This window comes from Sminthopsis crassicaudata, chromosome 5 (assembly GCF_048593235.1).
Source record: "Sminthopsis crassicaudata isolate SCR6 chromosome 5, ASM4859323v1, whole genome shotgun sequence".
Taxonomy (NCBI): Eukaryota; Metazoa; Chordata; class Mammalia; order Dasyuromorphia; family Dasyuridae; genus Sminthopsis; species Sminthopsis crassicaudata.
Genome location: NC_133621.1, coordinates 305529433 through 305542686, shown reverse-complemented (window position 1 = coordinate 305542686; position 13254 = coordinate 305529433). Strand labels below are relative to the sequence as shown.

General features: G+C 60.0%; 2 protein-coding genes and 1 long non-coding RNA gene across 5 annotated transcripts in view; 1 reads left to right on the top strand and 2 right to left on the bottom strand.

Moving 5' to 3' along the window:
* Positions 1–2988: 2988 nt before the first annotated feature.
* On the top strand, positions 2989–11446 carry SELENOO (selenoprotein O). The gene is made up of 9 exons (XM_074272004.1): positions 2989–3689; positions 5828–6031; positions 6788–6968; positions 7977–8107; positions 8186–8466; positions 8570–8720; positions 9997–10182; positions 10353–10509; positions 10596–11446. Exons 1-9 carry the CDS (start codon positions 3022–3024, stop codon positions 10791–10793), a joined length of 2157 nt encoding a protein of 718 aa, XP_074128105.1. The 5' UTR covers positions 2989–3021; the 3' UTR covers positions 10794–11446.
* On the bottom strand, positions 7397–7847 carry LOC141545076 (uncharacterized). Its single transcript, XR_012482870.1, has 2 exons — positions 7727–7847; positions 7397–7448 (listed from the first exon to the last, which is right to left on the bottom strand). It is a non-coding gene; the product is annotated as an uncharacterized LOC141545076 (long non-coding RNA).
* Positions 11328–13254, bottom strand: part of TUBGCP6 (tubulin gamma complex component 6) — a 28957-nt gene continuing 27030 nt past the window's right edge. The window contains exons 25-26 of one of the 3 annotated variants that reach the window (XM_074272002.1): positions 11638–11837; positions 11328–11553 (exon numbers count right to left, since the gene is read on the bottom strand). In XM_074272002.1, coding sequence (XP_074128103.1) covers positions 11462–11553; positions 11638–11837 — 292 coding nt within the window. In that variant the 3' untranslated portion in view covers positions 11328–11461. Of the gene's footprint in view, positions 11838–12432; positions 12520–13254 lie in introns of those variants that run through there. The other 2 variants (XM_074272001.1, XM_074272003.1) reach the window with 2 other exon arrangements.

Here is a 13254-nt window from a genome sequence, read left to right as displayed (position 1 = left end):
CACCCAAAAGCCTCCAGAGAAGACAGACCAGAGGAAGGCGGGGCGGACCCACGTGCGCCTTTGTGGCGTCATAGAGATCCAGGGGCGTGTCCTAGAAGCTCCGCCCCCCGGAGCGAGACTGAGGCGGCGGGGCGCTCTGCCCAGAGCTGAGAGCCGGCCCGGCCGGGCGTGGGGGCGGGAAAAGGCCAAGGCCCGCCCCCTCCCCGCCGTGGTAGATCCGATGCGGAGGCCCGCCACCCGGGCCGCTGTGGATTTGGGCGGTGACGGCGGGAAGGCGGAGCCTCCGCCGCGGGGCCCTCTATTGGTAGAGGGGCGGGGCCCCGCGGGCGGTACACGGGGCCGATTGGCTGGCTCTTGGGCCGGGGGGCGGAGCCCTTCTGCGGGGTGGGGAGTGGTGGACTCCCGGGCTCGGGCCCGGGGCACTGCGGAGTCCCGGCCCCTAGGCTCGGTGGTGGTAGTGAGCCGTAACAGGGGCTCTTCGACGGGACAGCCGTGGGAGGGCTGGAAGGCCGAGCCGCGGCCCCTAGGCTCCGTATTCGTGGTGGGCCGGAGCGCCGGGCTCTCCCCGCCTCCGCGGAGACGGGAATGCCGAGCTCCGCCCCCAGAACCCGGGGCGCTCGGAAGTTTCGGAGGAGCAGCGCCCCGACCTGCTCTGCGGAATGTTTCGGACCACAAGCCTCGGAAGCCATCGGCGCACCCAGTCAGCCCGCGTCTGGGTGCCAGGCCCGGTGCCCAGCCCGTGTCTCAGCCCTGGAGGCACGTGCCGGGCAGCACCCCCGGCCCGCGAGGGGAGGGCTGGGGACAGGCCCATCTCACCGGAGGTGCCGGCGTGAAGGGAAGACGCAGCCCCGCCCCGGGGGACCGCCATCGGCGGGAGGCCCGAGCCCCGCCCCCTCAGCAAGGCGATTGCTGGGAACCGGGGGAACGTCCCACTAGCCCGTTCCTCGTTCCTAGGGGAACTTCCACCGTCCGTCCCCGGCGTGAGGGCGGAGCCACCTCCCTTCGGCTGGGAGAAGGCCGAAGGGCGGAGCCTTCCCGCATCAGCTCTTTATTGGGTGGGAGACCAAGCACCGCCCCCTCAGCTCGTCAATGGTCTGAGGGAGCCGCATCGTCCCTTCGTAACGCCGGCGGACGCAAGGCGGGACCTGCCTCTTTCAGCTCACTCTTGGCTGGAAGACCAAGTACGGCCCCCTCGGCTCGCCAATGGTCCGAGGGAGCAGCACTGCCCTCTCGTAATAGCGGCGGACGCAAGGCAGGACCTGCCTCCTTCAGCTCTTTACTGACTGGAAGTCCCAGCGCCGTCCCCTTGGACCGCCCTAATTGTCCGCGGGGGGTCCGGGTCCAGTCCCCCGGACCTAGCCGGACGCGAGGAGCCGAGCCTTCTTTGCTCAGCTCCTCCCCCTTCGGCCGCAGCAGTCACACTCCTGCGGTTCATTCCCGCTGGGCGGGGCCTGTGTCCTCCCAGTCTTTCCCCGGCCGCTCCAGTCCCGGTCCGGCGGCTCCCCATTGGTGGAAGGACGAAGGCCCGCCCCTAAGCCGGAAGGTCCGGCCTCCCTCTCCGCACTTCTCCTGGTTCGGGCGACCCAAATCCAATCCATCGTGGCCTCTCTCCGAAGGCAACTTCTCCCGGCCAACCTCTCCTCCTGGACTCTTCTCGGGAGGGCGGGAGGAGCCCGGACCCAACTTCCGCTGGGAGGTCCCTGGGGGGCGTGGGCCGGAGTTGCTTTCAGCCCAGCAATGCTGGTTGAGAGGGGGAAGAAGAGCCCCCAGTCCCCCTCTGACCAGAAGGACCTCGCAACCCGTTTTAGAATCCACACTATTCCGCCACCAAGACTGGCCGAGCCCCGAAGTACGAAACTGCGCCCCCTTCGATCACTATTGGAGAGATAGTCCCGCGCGGGACCCTCCTCCATGTGATGCCTGGAAGGCGGAGCCTCGCTCCCAGGAATCTTTGCGGCTGGGACAGAGAAACCTCGCCTCCTTTTCCCCTTATTGGCAGGACGAGGGAATTACGTTCACTTACAGGGGGGACAGTTGCAGAACCAAGCCCCGCTCCCCAGACTTTTTGTTTGGAAAACGAGGTTCCGCTCCTTCTCCTCCATATTGGGGAGAGGGAGGAGCCACGGGCCACGAACTTGGAGATCTATGGAAGTTCTCAGATCGCCCCATAGATTCTGTGTTTGGAAATCGAGGTTCCGCCCCCTCCGCTCCCTATTGGCTGGAGGGCGGAGCCACTACCACTCAGCTTGGCGACAGTTGGAGGTCGCAGCCTCGCCCCCTAGACTTTGTTTTGCTCGGGAAGAGGAGCCCCGTCCCTTCGGGTCCTTATTGGTTGGAGGGCGGAGCTACCTTTTCTCCGCAGCGGAGTGGATGGAAGGCGGAACCGCGCCCCCCGGACTTTGGGTTGTTTGGTAAACAAAGTCCGGGCACTGACTCTTCCTATTGGTTGGAGGGTGGAGCCGCAGCCCCTCCTCTCGGAGATGGTTGGCGGACTGAGCCCCGCCCCCTGGACTCGGACCTCTGGGCTCCGTATTGGTTAGAGGGAGGAGTGCCGCCGGGTCTGGGGTGCGGGATTGGCCGCAAGCAGGAGCCACGCTCCCTGAACTCTGTGCCGTTTGGCTGGCGTACTGCCGCCCCCTCGGCTCGATGTTTTTCTGACTGCAGAGCTCCGGACGTAGGACTCGATATTTTCTGGGAGGCGGAGCCCCGCCCGGCACGCTCTTCGACCTTGGGAGTGCAAAGGCCCGCTCCTCAGGACGCCTGGTCTCTGAGCGGCCAGCCCCGAGCGCTCGAGTTCTGTTCGAGCACGGAGAACCGCCCCTTTACCCCGCCCCGCTTGAAGAGCTCGACTTCTGGCGTCGAGTCCGAAAGTTGTAGAACGACGAAGTCCCTCCCCCAGGCCCCGTAACGATGACGTTCCCAAGGTTCGGATTGGCTGTCGCGAGAAGACACGCCCCCGAACCGAAGACGTAGCGATGGGCGGGCCCGGGGCTGCGCAGTGCGAGCGGGCCGCGGAGGTGAATGGCAGCGTCCGCCTCTCGCTCCGCCGCCCTGCGCCGCCCGCGCTTGCTGTTGCTGCCGCAGCTTCCGGGGGCCGCCCGGCCCGGCCCGCGGCCGCGCCTGTGCTCCTCGGGGCCGCTCATCATGCAGCCGCCGCCCGCTGCCCGTGGCTGGCTCTCGGGTCTGCGCTTCGACAACCGGGCCTTGCAGATGCTGCCCGTGGAGGAGCCGCCGCCGGGCGGGGACCCGGCCCCTCGGCCGGTGCCGGGCGCCTGCTTCAGTCGCGTCCGGCCCTCTCCGCTACGCGAGCCGCGTCTCGTAGCGCTGTCCGCCCCGGCGCTGGCGCTGCTCGGACTAGGACCGCCGCCACCGTCGCCGCCGCCCGGTGCCGGACCCGAGAGTGAAGAGGAGGTGGAGGAGCAGAAAGAGGAAGCCGAGGCGGGGGGAGCCACCTCCCGCCGCCGCCGCCCCGCCTCCGGGGCCGAGGCCGAGCTGGAGCTGTACTTCAGCGGCAACGCGCTGCTGCCCGGCTCTGAGCCCGCAGCGCACTGCTACTGCGGCCACCAGTTCGGCAGCTTCGCGGGCCAGCTGGGCGACGGCGCCGCCATGTACCTGGGCGAGGTGCTGGGCCCGGACGGGCAGCGCTGGGAGCTGCAGCTCAAGGGCGCCGGCCTCACGCCCTTCTCCCGGTAAGCTCGAACCCCCGACCCTGGGTGCTCGCCGAGGGGCCCTGATCCCCGCTCCCGCCGGTCCCCCTCCCTCCCAAATATGTGGCTGGCACTGCTATCCCACGTGAATTTGAGCATCTTGGCTCCTGAGCCCTCACACCCTCCCCGACTTGCCCCCAGCCCCGCGTTTCTCGCCCCTTCCTGTGCCCCAGCGTTTGATTGGCGCTCTCTCCCCTCACCTGCCTCGCTGACTGTGCTAGGGAGGGCCTCCCGGGGAAGGCGGGGACACTCGCTGGAGTACTCTTCCCTGAGGGATTTGGCTATTTTGGGAGATGCGAGTCTGAGGGAGGGTCTGTCTGGCCCCTAATTTGACAGGAAACTGAGGCCTGCAGAAGGGTAGCGAGCCTCCAGGAGGATCAGATAGTGATACATCTTGTTCTGACACCACCTGATTCCCTTCACACAGGCCCTCCCTCTTGGGTGATCGCGTGTCCCCTCGGAGGGCCCGCTGCCCTGCTGTCAAGCTTCTGCTTCCTTGGTCTCGGGACATTTCTGCTCCTCCTTAGGGTCCCAAGCCACATTCAGCCCCTTGTGTTTGGAGCACATGCTCTGTCTGTAGCTTGAGTTCTCTCCGGAGAGAGAATCCCAAATACTGATTGAGCACCTGGCCGGGGTGTGCAGCTTTGCAAGCAGATGACCTCTGACCCTCAGTTTATTTTTCGGTAAAATCTGCCCTGCTGGGAGGGAAGTGCTTCGGGAACCAGGATAGACTCTGGAAATGTGAGCCGTTATTACCCCAGGCTATCGCATTCTGTCCTTTCTGACCAAAGACCAGCAGGGTTTTTTAAAATGAGCAGCCGGTGACAAATTTAAAGAATCAGATTTCACAGGTTTCTTTGACTTAACTGCTAGTTTATTTTTTGACATTTTGTCAGTAAAACTTCCCCCCCCCCCCCCCCCGCCCCCCAGCTGAGGTCTCTTTGCCTGGGATGGAGGCAACCCTGAATCTTAAATGCTATGCCAACTGTTTACAAGTGCTGCTGGTCCCGCTGGTATCCCAGTAGAAATTGAGCGCCTTGACAATAGTGTGTCTGCTGCCCGAGACCTCACACACTAACCTTGGCGACTTGGGTTAACTACCCAGGGGTTCCCCAGCCTGCAAAACTGGGGGTGCTCGGGGGCTGCTGTTTGCTCCTTGTCAGGTGCCTGAGAGCCCACTACAGGCTTTCAGGAGGATCGTTCTTGTAGGATTAGTCTGAATGGCTGCCAGATTCTGGCTTAGGACTCTGAAATCTCACCTGGGATAAGGACTAAGTCTCTTTGTCTCAGGGTCAGATAAAACGGGGGCCAAGGGGAGTTTGTCTTTGCCAGTGTCTGCTAAGGCTCAGGGCTCCATGCTGAGCCAGGTTACACCTTTGCCCGGCCCCCTCTATTTGAACCAATGAAACTTCTCTGGGTAAATGTCACAGGGAGAATTTCCACATGGATTCTCTGAGATCTCAGCATTTCGGGGGGGGGGGGGGGGGGTTCTGTTGGTAAGAAAGCAAGTGGAGGTAGAGAATAAAGGAGTGATGGACCCGGCTAGCTATCCGCCATTCATGCGCCATCACCAAGTGGTTTTCTAGATAAGTGAGGCCTGGGATTTTGCTTGTATGGGTATTTTGCCCCCTCTCTTCCTTTTTGATAGAGGTATTTCAGCAGAGACCAGAAGAGGACCATTAATGAGGTTCCTGCTTTGGGAAGAGGCTTACATAATCCCCCAGGTTTATCTTCTTAGATGGATTGATCCCTGTGGCACAGGACAATCCTTGGTTGCTCCAGGAGCCTGTTTGTTCCTGTTTATTTTAGGATTCAGACTTGGAAGGGACTTTAGAAATTGTGTAGTTCAGAGAAAAAAAACGGGGGCCTCAGAAATGTAGGCAGACAAGTGACTCGTCTAGGGAACCGTCTGGGTTCTCCCCCCTGTCACATTTGGGTCCTTGTCTGGGCTGTGGCCCAGTTTTTTAGGGAGGTGCGTCTGCTACAGCTTTTAAAATGGAAATGCCAGCTGTGGCTTTGGGGGTCAGAGAGGGTGGAAGTGGGAGATGAGCCCTTTTAGCTGGGGGAAGGTGGCCCAAGCGCAGCGGGGATAAGCACTCTACCTCCCCTTTGGTTCCCAGGCAAGCCGACGGGCGGAAAGTCCTGCGCTCCAGCATCAGGGAGTTCCTGTGCAGCGAAGCCATGTTCCACCTGGGCATCCCCACCACCCGGGCGGGCTCGTGTGTGACCTCCGAGTCCAAAGTCATCCGGGACATTTACTATGATGGCAACCCCAAGTATGAGAACTGTGCAGTGGTGCTGCGGATAGCCTCGACTTTCCTGAGGTAAGGGTTGAGGCCCACTTCAGGCTAACTCCGGGATTGGCTGGTCTGGATTCTGGCCCAGGCCCAATGCCACCCTCCAGAGACCAAAGTGCCCTGGACAGGCTCTAGGGGGTGGGGGTGGGGTGGGGAGTCCTGCTCTTCCCCCACCCACCCACCCACCAAATGGAAGATGGTGCTGGGAAGACCTTGGGGAGGTCCGCTACTGCATGGCCAGGTTGGGATTCCATTGTCCCTGCCAAGGTCAGCTTGACTCCTGGCATGGGCTGCCCTGATGGGCACAGTGAAAGAAAGGGTCTTGGCTTTGCTGGGCCCGGGACCCCCTAATTCAATGATCAGGGCATGCAGTTATGTAATAAGCAGGCATGGGAGGAGGGGAAGGCCAGTCTGGCTGTGGAAAGGTGCCTTGTTGATGGCTTGAAAGCCGAACGAGGTCGGCGTTTGCCGTGACATCGGACCTCCCTTATCGCTGGCTGCTGATCCGGTGCCAGCTGCACGGGCCGGCACGAGCCTGGGGCCTCTGATGCCAAGGAGAGGTGTTACTAATTAAAGAGCTGCTCAGGGCTCGCTCTGCTTTCTTGGCATGGAATCTGGAGGAGGCCAAAGGGTGCCCAGGACTGGAATATCAGAGGGGGAGGGGGCCCTTCTCTCATCCCTCTGGCCAGGGAGAGTCCCTGTAAAGACTGGTTTCACTTTGCCCTCAAGGGCTCCTTATGCAGAGAGGGGCTGCCAACCTCATAGTCCTTTTTCTCCTCCCAGGTTTGGCTCTTTTGAGATTTTTAAGCCCCAAGATGAACACACAGGGCGCAAGGGCCCCAGTGTGGGCCGGAATGACATCCGGATCCAGATGCTCGACTATGTCATTGGCAGTTTTTACCCAGAAATCCAAGCAGCCTTTGCAGAAAACAGCGTGCAGAGGAATGCAGCCTTTTTCCGCGAGGTGGGTAGGGGTGAGGGTCCCTCATGTAGCTTTTCCCTCCCTCCTCCTGGCAGACCTTTTGCCCAGGTTTCAGTGAGTCTTTTTGTTAAGCATTGTACCCCTGGGACTTTACAGGGCTCAGGAGACCCTCTGCCCTGCTGCTGGGGGAGCTGAGACCTAGAGCCAGCTTCTTGAAGGGGAAGACAGGACACTCTGGCAGCCTCAGGAGTTGAGCCAGCCTGGCCAGGCAGTTGTCCCAGAGTCCTCTCTGGTGCCCAGATAACTCCGGCCAGGCCCCTCTGCTCTCCAGAGCAGCAGAGTTGCCACAGCAACAGCACCTACCTCTCCTGAGGACACCAGTTTGAAAATCCCATGAGAACAAACCAAGGATAGACAGAAAAGATGAGAAACTCTTTGTTCTCAATAGCCCCAGGCCTCTGAATTATCGCTGAAGTTCCGTGCCTTTATTAAGTGCCTGCTGTGTACCTGGCCCATCAGTAACTACGAGAGACACAAGGAGCTGAAGGATAGACAGGGCAGAGGATGGGTCTGTGCTCTTAGAACTGAACTTCTTGGAAACTGATGGTTGGCAGTGCTCTCCCCATCTCTGGAAGTTTGGGACTGAGATCCTCTTCTTTGGGGGGACTCTTGAACCTGGGGGACACCTTCCTCCCCCCAGGGAAAAAGGAGTAGGTAGGGAACAGAAGCCACTGGGCCACTTTTTTAGGAAGGAGCCATATCTGACTAAGTAAGGGGTGGGACAGCCGACAGGCGCTCACCTGGGAGACTGGGAACCTTCCTGGGAAACGGTCTTCTCTTGAGTTTTTCCCCATCAGGCCACATCCCTTTGGCGTATGTTTGGGTAGAGGGGCACCAGGCTGGCCCTTCCAGCCACTGTGGGCAGTGTGATGGGCTCAGGGGAGGGGAAGAAAGGAGAAAAACCAGAGTGGCCTGCTTGCACCAAGATGGACCCGGGGCAGAAGCCAGCTCTGAAGCCAGGCAGTGACTATGCCCCCTCCCCTTGACCAGGTCACTCGGCGCACGGCGAGGCTGGTGGCTGACTGGCAGTGCGTGGGCTTCTGCCACGGCGTGCTGAACACGGACAACATGAGCATCGTGGGACTCACCATTGACTATGGGCCTTTTGGGTTCATGGACAGGTGAGGCGCTCCTCCCCGGGGCCCAGGGATCCCCCAGGCCGGCGGTGACAGGGCGACTCATTGCGACTCCCTGGCCAGGTACGACCCCGACCACATCTGCAACAGCTCGGACACAGGGGGCCGCTATGCCTACAACAAGCAGCCCGAGGTGTGCAAGTGGAACCTGCAGAAGCTGGCCGAGGCCCTGGTGCCCGAGCTGCCCCTGGAGCTCAGTGAGCCCATCCTGGAGGAAGAGTACGACGCCGAGTTTGAGAGGCACTATTTGCACAAGATGAGGCAGAAGCTGGGTCTGATCCGGCTGGAGCTCGAGGAGGACCGGGAGCTAGTGTCTGCCCTTCTGGAGACCATGCACTTCACAGGTCAGTGTGCCGAGGGCCGGGGGAGGGGAGTGACGCCCGTTGGAGCTAGGGCTGCCGCCTCCAAAAGGCTCCCAGCACCCATGGGCCTCCTTTTGGATTCCAGGGGCGGATTTCACAAACACATTCTACTTACTGAGCTCCTTTTCGGTGGCCTCGGAGCCCAGCCAGGATGCCCGCTTTCTGGACCAGCTGGCTCAGCAGTGCGCCTCCTTGGAAGAACTGAAGCTGGCCTTCAGGCCGCAGATGGATCCCAGGTAGTTGCCCTGCGTGGCCCAAACGGCTTCCTGAGCACGGGGCCTCAGACCCTCCCATCTGGGTGACCCTAAAGTGCTTGCCTGCCTCAGCTTCCTCCTCTGCAGAGTGGTGGGAGTCCCCAGCACTCATCTGTTGGGTCTGCTCAGGGCGTCTCTGAGGGACCCCCGAGGGAGCCTAGGAAGTTCTTTCCTGGCCCTTATTTATCAATTCAGGGCAGAATAATGGCATTCACTGGAGGCAACTTTAGGGTCTACAGAGGATGTGAGCCTCCAGCCCAGAGATAGAAGAATTCTTACCACCATTTTCTCAGATGAGGAAACTGAGGCAGGCAGAGAGGTTAAGCTGGGCTCAGGTTTTTGTGGCTCCTGGAGATCCCAGCTTGGATGCTACCATTTCCTGGCAGCATCTGTGCTGTGCTTTGTACCCAGGCTGCACAGATGGCCCCGTCCCAGGGGGAAAAGGTTGTTTCCTTTAGTCCCTGTTGGGTGGCTGGCAAGAGAAAGCCTCTGGGATGCAGAAGTGACCCTTGTGGAGCCTGTGCCACCCCCTCTCTAGCATTTGGCACAGGAGTGGGCCTTAAGCCCTTCATGATCTAATAAGTGGAAGGCAGCCAGGGAGGGCTTCCTGGAGGAGAGAGAGTGCCTGAGTAGGGTCACAGGGGAAGCCTTGAAGGACTGCTGGCAGAATAGGGAGAGAGCGCTGCCTTGGAAAGCCAGTCTGCTGTTTGTGACAACAGTTTGGAGTTGGGGGGGGGGGGGGGGGACTGAGACTCAATTCCTGAATCATGGTGGCCTGAGAAAAGCAGGGCTGGGAGAGTGAGCCAGGGGCCACTCCATGGGAAGGGACAAAGTAGGACTAGATGCCAATCACTTAAGGAAAGGTAAGGCTGTGAGAGTGATATTGCAAGGAGGCTGACTGGGCAAAGGCGAGCTCTGAAACCAGGCCGGGACTGTGCCCAGGGGCCCAAGGAGTGCCCAGCAAGGAACGTGGGCAACTAGAGAAGAGCTGCTCATTACCCACAGGCTGCAAGAGAAAGATGGGGGCCACAAGAGGTGGTGGAGAGGGCCTGGAGAGGTGGGTGAGAGCACAGAGAAGGGGGGGGCCCTCCACTTTCTCTGTAACCTGTGAGGGTCAGCTGAGTTCTAAGGTGGGAAGAACAGGTCTGGGGGGCCCCTACTCCCTGAATTCACTCAGCAGTACCCAAGGTGAGGAGGTGGGGGGGCTCACCCATGTGGGAGCACGGGCCTGGGCTATGCCCCATCTCTTTGCTCCTAGGCAGCTCTCTATGATGCTTATGCTGGCTCAGTCCAATCCGCAGCTCTTTGCTTTAATCGGAACAAAGGCAAGCATCAATAAGGAACTCGAGCGCATCGAGCAGTCCTCCAAGCTGCAGCACTTGTCGCCCACTGAGCTCATCAGCCGAAACCGGGAGCGCTGGGAGACGTGGCTCCAGAGATACAGGTGAGGGGGGGCTCACCTCTGGGCGCTGGGCCCTGTGCCTGTCCTCCAGTACAGCATAAGCTCCTGGGTCAGCGGCAGCTGCACCTAGCCTAGTGCATAGTGCTTAATCAGTGAGCACTCCAGGGCAGGAAGCCATGGCTGGCACCCAGCATCCATCCATGTGATTCCAGAGCCCGGTTAGAGAGAGACACGCAGAGCACGAGCAGCCTGGACACCTGGGGCGTGGAGCGCGTCAGAGCCATGCGCTCCAACAACCCCAAGTATGTGCTGAGGAACTACATCGCCCAGAATGCCATCGAAGCTGCAGAGCAGGGAGACTTCTCGGAGGTATGGGCGGGAGCTGCCAGTGGGGGGGGGGGGCGGCACACTATGTTCCCTGCTTACAGCCCACTCTCTTCCACCTCCCTGTCCAGGTGAGAAGGGTGTTGAAGCTGCTGGAAAAGCCCTACTGTGAGGACAGGGAGGCGGTCCTGGACACAGCCTTGGATGAAGAGGCCGCAGGCGCAGTGGAGGCCATGCAGAGTGGGGAGGCCTCGGGCGGCAGCCGCCCATCATACAGCAGAAAGCCCCCACTCTGGGCAGCAGAGCTGTGTGTGACGTGATCTTCGTAACCGCCTTGGGGGTCTTTTGCCACCCACAAGGCTGCTCTGGGCATGCTGAACCCCTGAAACAGGCCATTGGGCAGCTTTGGTGGGCCCTGCCACACCTCAGCCCCCTCTGACTGTTTTTCCATGAAGGCAAAGACATCCAGTCAGTTCTGACCTGTCTCTGTCTGATGGCAGCTTAGCAGCCCAGCCCCCAGCACTTCCCCCCCTGGCTCTGCTTGGAGCCCTCGCTTCCCCCTTTGCCTTTCTTTTGAAGCTGTTCACAGAATGACATTCACTTCTGGTGGATGCAGGTCTGCCTCTTGTGAAGGGACTTAAGACTGGAGAGGGGGATGGGACGCCCGGCTGAGCAGGGAACCTTCCTCCTGTCCCCGAAGAGCATGGGCAGCACACCGCCACCTTCTTTACCTTCAGTTCCTTAGAAAGAGACACTTGGCCCACGACTAGGAAAGTATGGCTAACCTCAATGAGGGGAAGGGGGCCACCCTGACTGCTTGCTCCTGTCCACCTCACAGCCCCCCTCCAATAAAAGGCTCAAGCTGACTGCCCGCCGACCTGGCCGGGTGGGGAGCTGCCCAGGACAGCCCCGCAGGGGCGCCGGAGCTTTTATTCAGTGGCTATTTACAGAGAAGTAAGAAAGTGAATTCTATTATACAGCACTTCTTGCCTGGGGCTCATGTGTCTCTGTAGTAGTTGTTGAAGTTAATTCGCAGGAGGAAGTCTTCAAGATGGGGCTGGTAGCCTCTGTTCACCAGCTTGGTGACCACTGCAGGGAAGAAAAGGAGGCAGGGTTTGCGACAGAGGCCACCAAAACCCACCAAAGATGGCTCTCTCAATCCCCTGTCCTCACCTTTGAAAAGAAAGTGAGAGTAGTACTTGAAGGTGCTATACGACTGTTGCATGAGGGCAAAGTTGGGGTGCACGGCCACCTGCTGGCCGCCATCATAGGTCCAGCCCTGGGAGATGAGCTGAGTGCGGAACTTGAGGATGAGGCTAAAGATGCTGTGGATGACGTTCATGACGGGGGCAGCCTTCTCCGTCAGCAGGCCCCTGGGGTGGGGAGCAAGCGGAGGCGAGGTCAGGCTTCCCCAGCCAAGCCCTCTGCTCCCGTCTGTACCAAGGAGGCCCTTTCAACAGCAGGCCCCCATCTCCCAACCCAGCTGTGCCCATGGGGGTGGCGTGGTCTCCACTGGGCCCTCCTCCTGCTGAGAAAGAGACCCATCATCCTGTGCTAGGGCAGCCCCCCAGGCCACTGGTCTCCTGGGCGTTGCTGCCAGGACCTTGCCCATTAAGACCCCACTCACTGTCCAACTGGTCACAGTGTCCCTGCTTCCTCTCCTTTACCTCTTAGTGTGACTTCATCCCACCCAAACTGCTCGCCAAAGGGGCCCATGAGCTCCGAGTTGCCAAATCCACCCCCCCCCCAATTCCTCCATCATTCTCTTTGATGAGGATGCCTGCCCTCCTTCCACTGTAGGTGGGCTCTCTCCTGGGCCCTCAGCTCCCTCTGTACCGCTTCACTGGTGAGCCCTTAGTGCAGATCCTCAGACCCACCCTGCTGACCTCCCAGCTTGCCTCTCCCATTGCCGGGTGTCCAGGAGACCGTGTCCCAAACCCCCTTTACCTGCACCGCTTCCCTCTCACTGCAGAGGGCGCCCTGCACTCCCATCCCTCAGGACCGCACTCTTGTCAGCATCCCGGACCCTCACTGTGTCTCAGCCCCACCTACAAACTGTCCAAAGCCATTCACCCTCTGACCCTGCCAGGATGAGGCCCCTGCAGGAGCTTGGGGGGAGAGACCTGCCTCCAGAATCTCCCTGCTCCCATCATTTAGCCACCAAAGCACGGTTTTGACCCCATCACCCGTACTCAAACTCCAGCCTTGGTGACATGGGGTCCATTCCATCAATACCAGCCACCTCCTGACTCCATTTCTAGGTCCCCCTTGCAGGAAGTCTCCTCCAGCCCCTCTTAATTCTAGTGCCTTCCCTCCATGAGCTGTTTATCCTGCGTTGGCTCCTTTGCACGTTTTCTGTGTCCCCCTTACCCCTCCTCCCCCATAAGACTGTATCCTTGGAAGCAGGGTCTGGCACACAGCAGGCACTTAACAGATGCTTCCCACTGGCTGGAATTCTGCCCAGCTTTCCTTCGTTTCTAGGCCAGCACACTGTTCCCTGTGGCACTGCTGGGCAGACACTGGCGCCTTTGAAATCCAGGGCCACTGAGGTGTGCAATGGATAGATCCCTGCACTTGGGGTTGAGGAGACCCAAGTTCAAATCCAGCCTAAGATATTTACTAGTTGTGTGCCTGGTTAAGTCACTTTACCTCTGTTTCCTCCACTGAAAAAACGAGCATAACAGTAGTACCTATCTCACAGGGTTGTTGTGAGGCTCAAATTAAATATTTGTGAAGTGCCCAGCACACTTCCTGGCAAAGTAGGTGTTTAATAAAGGCTTATTCCCTTGA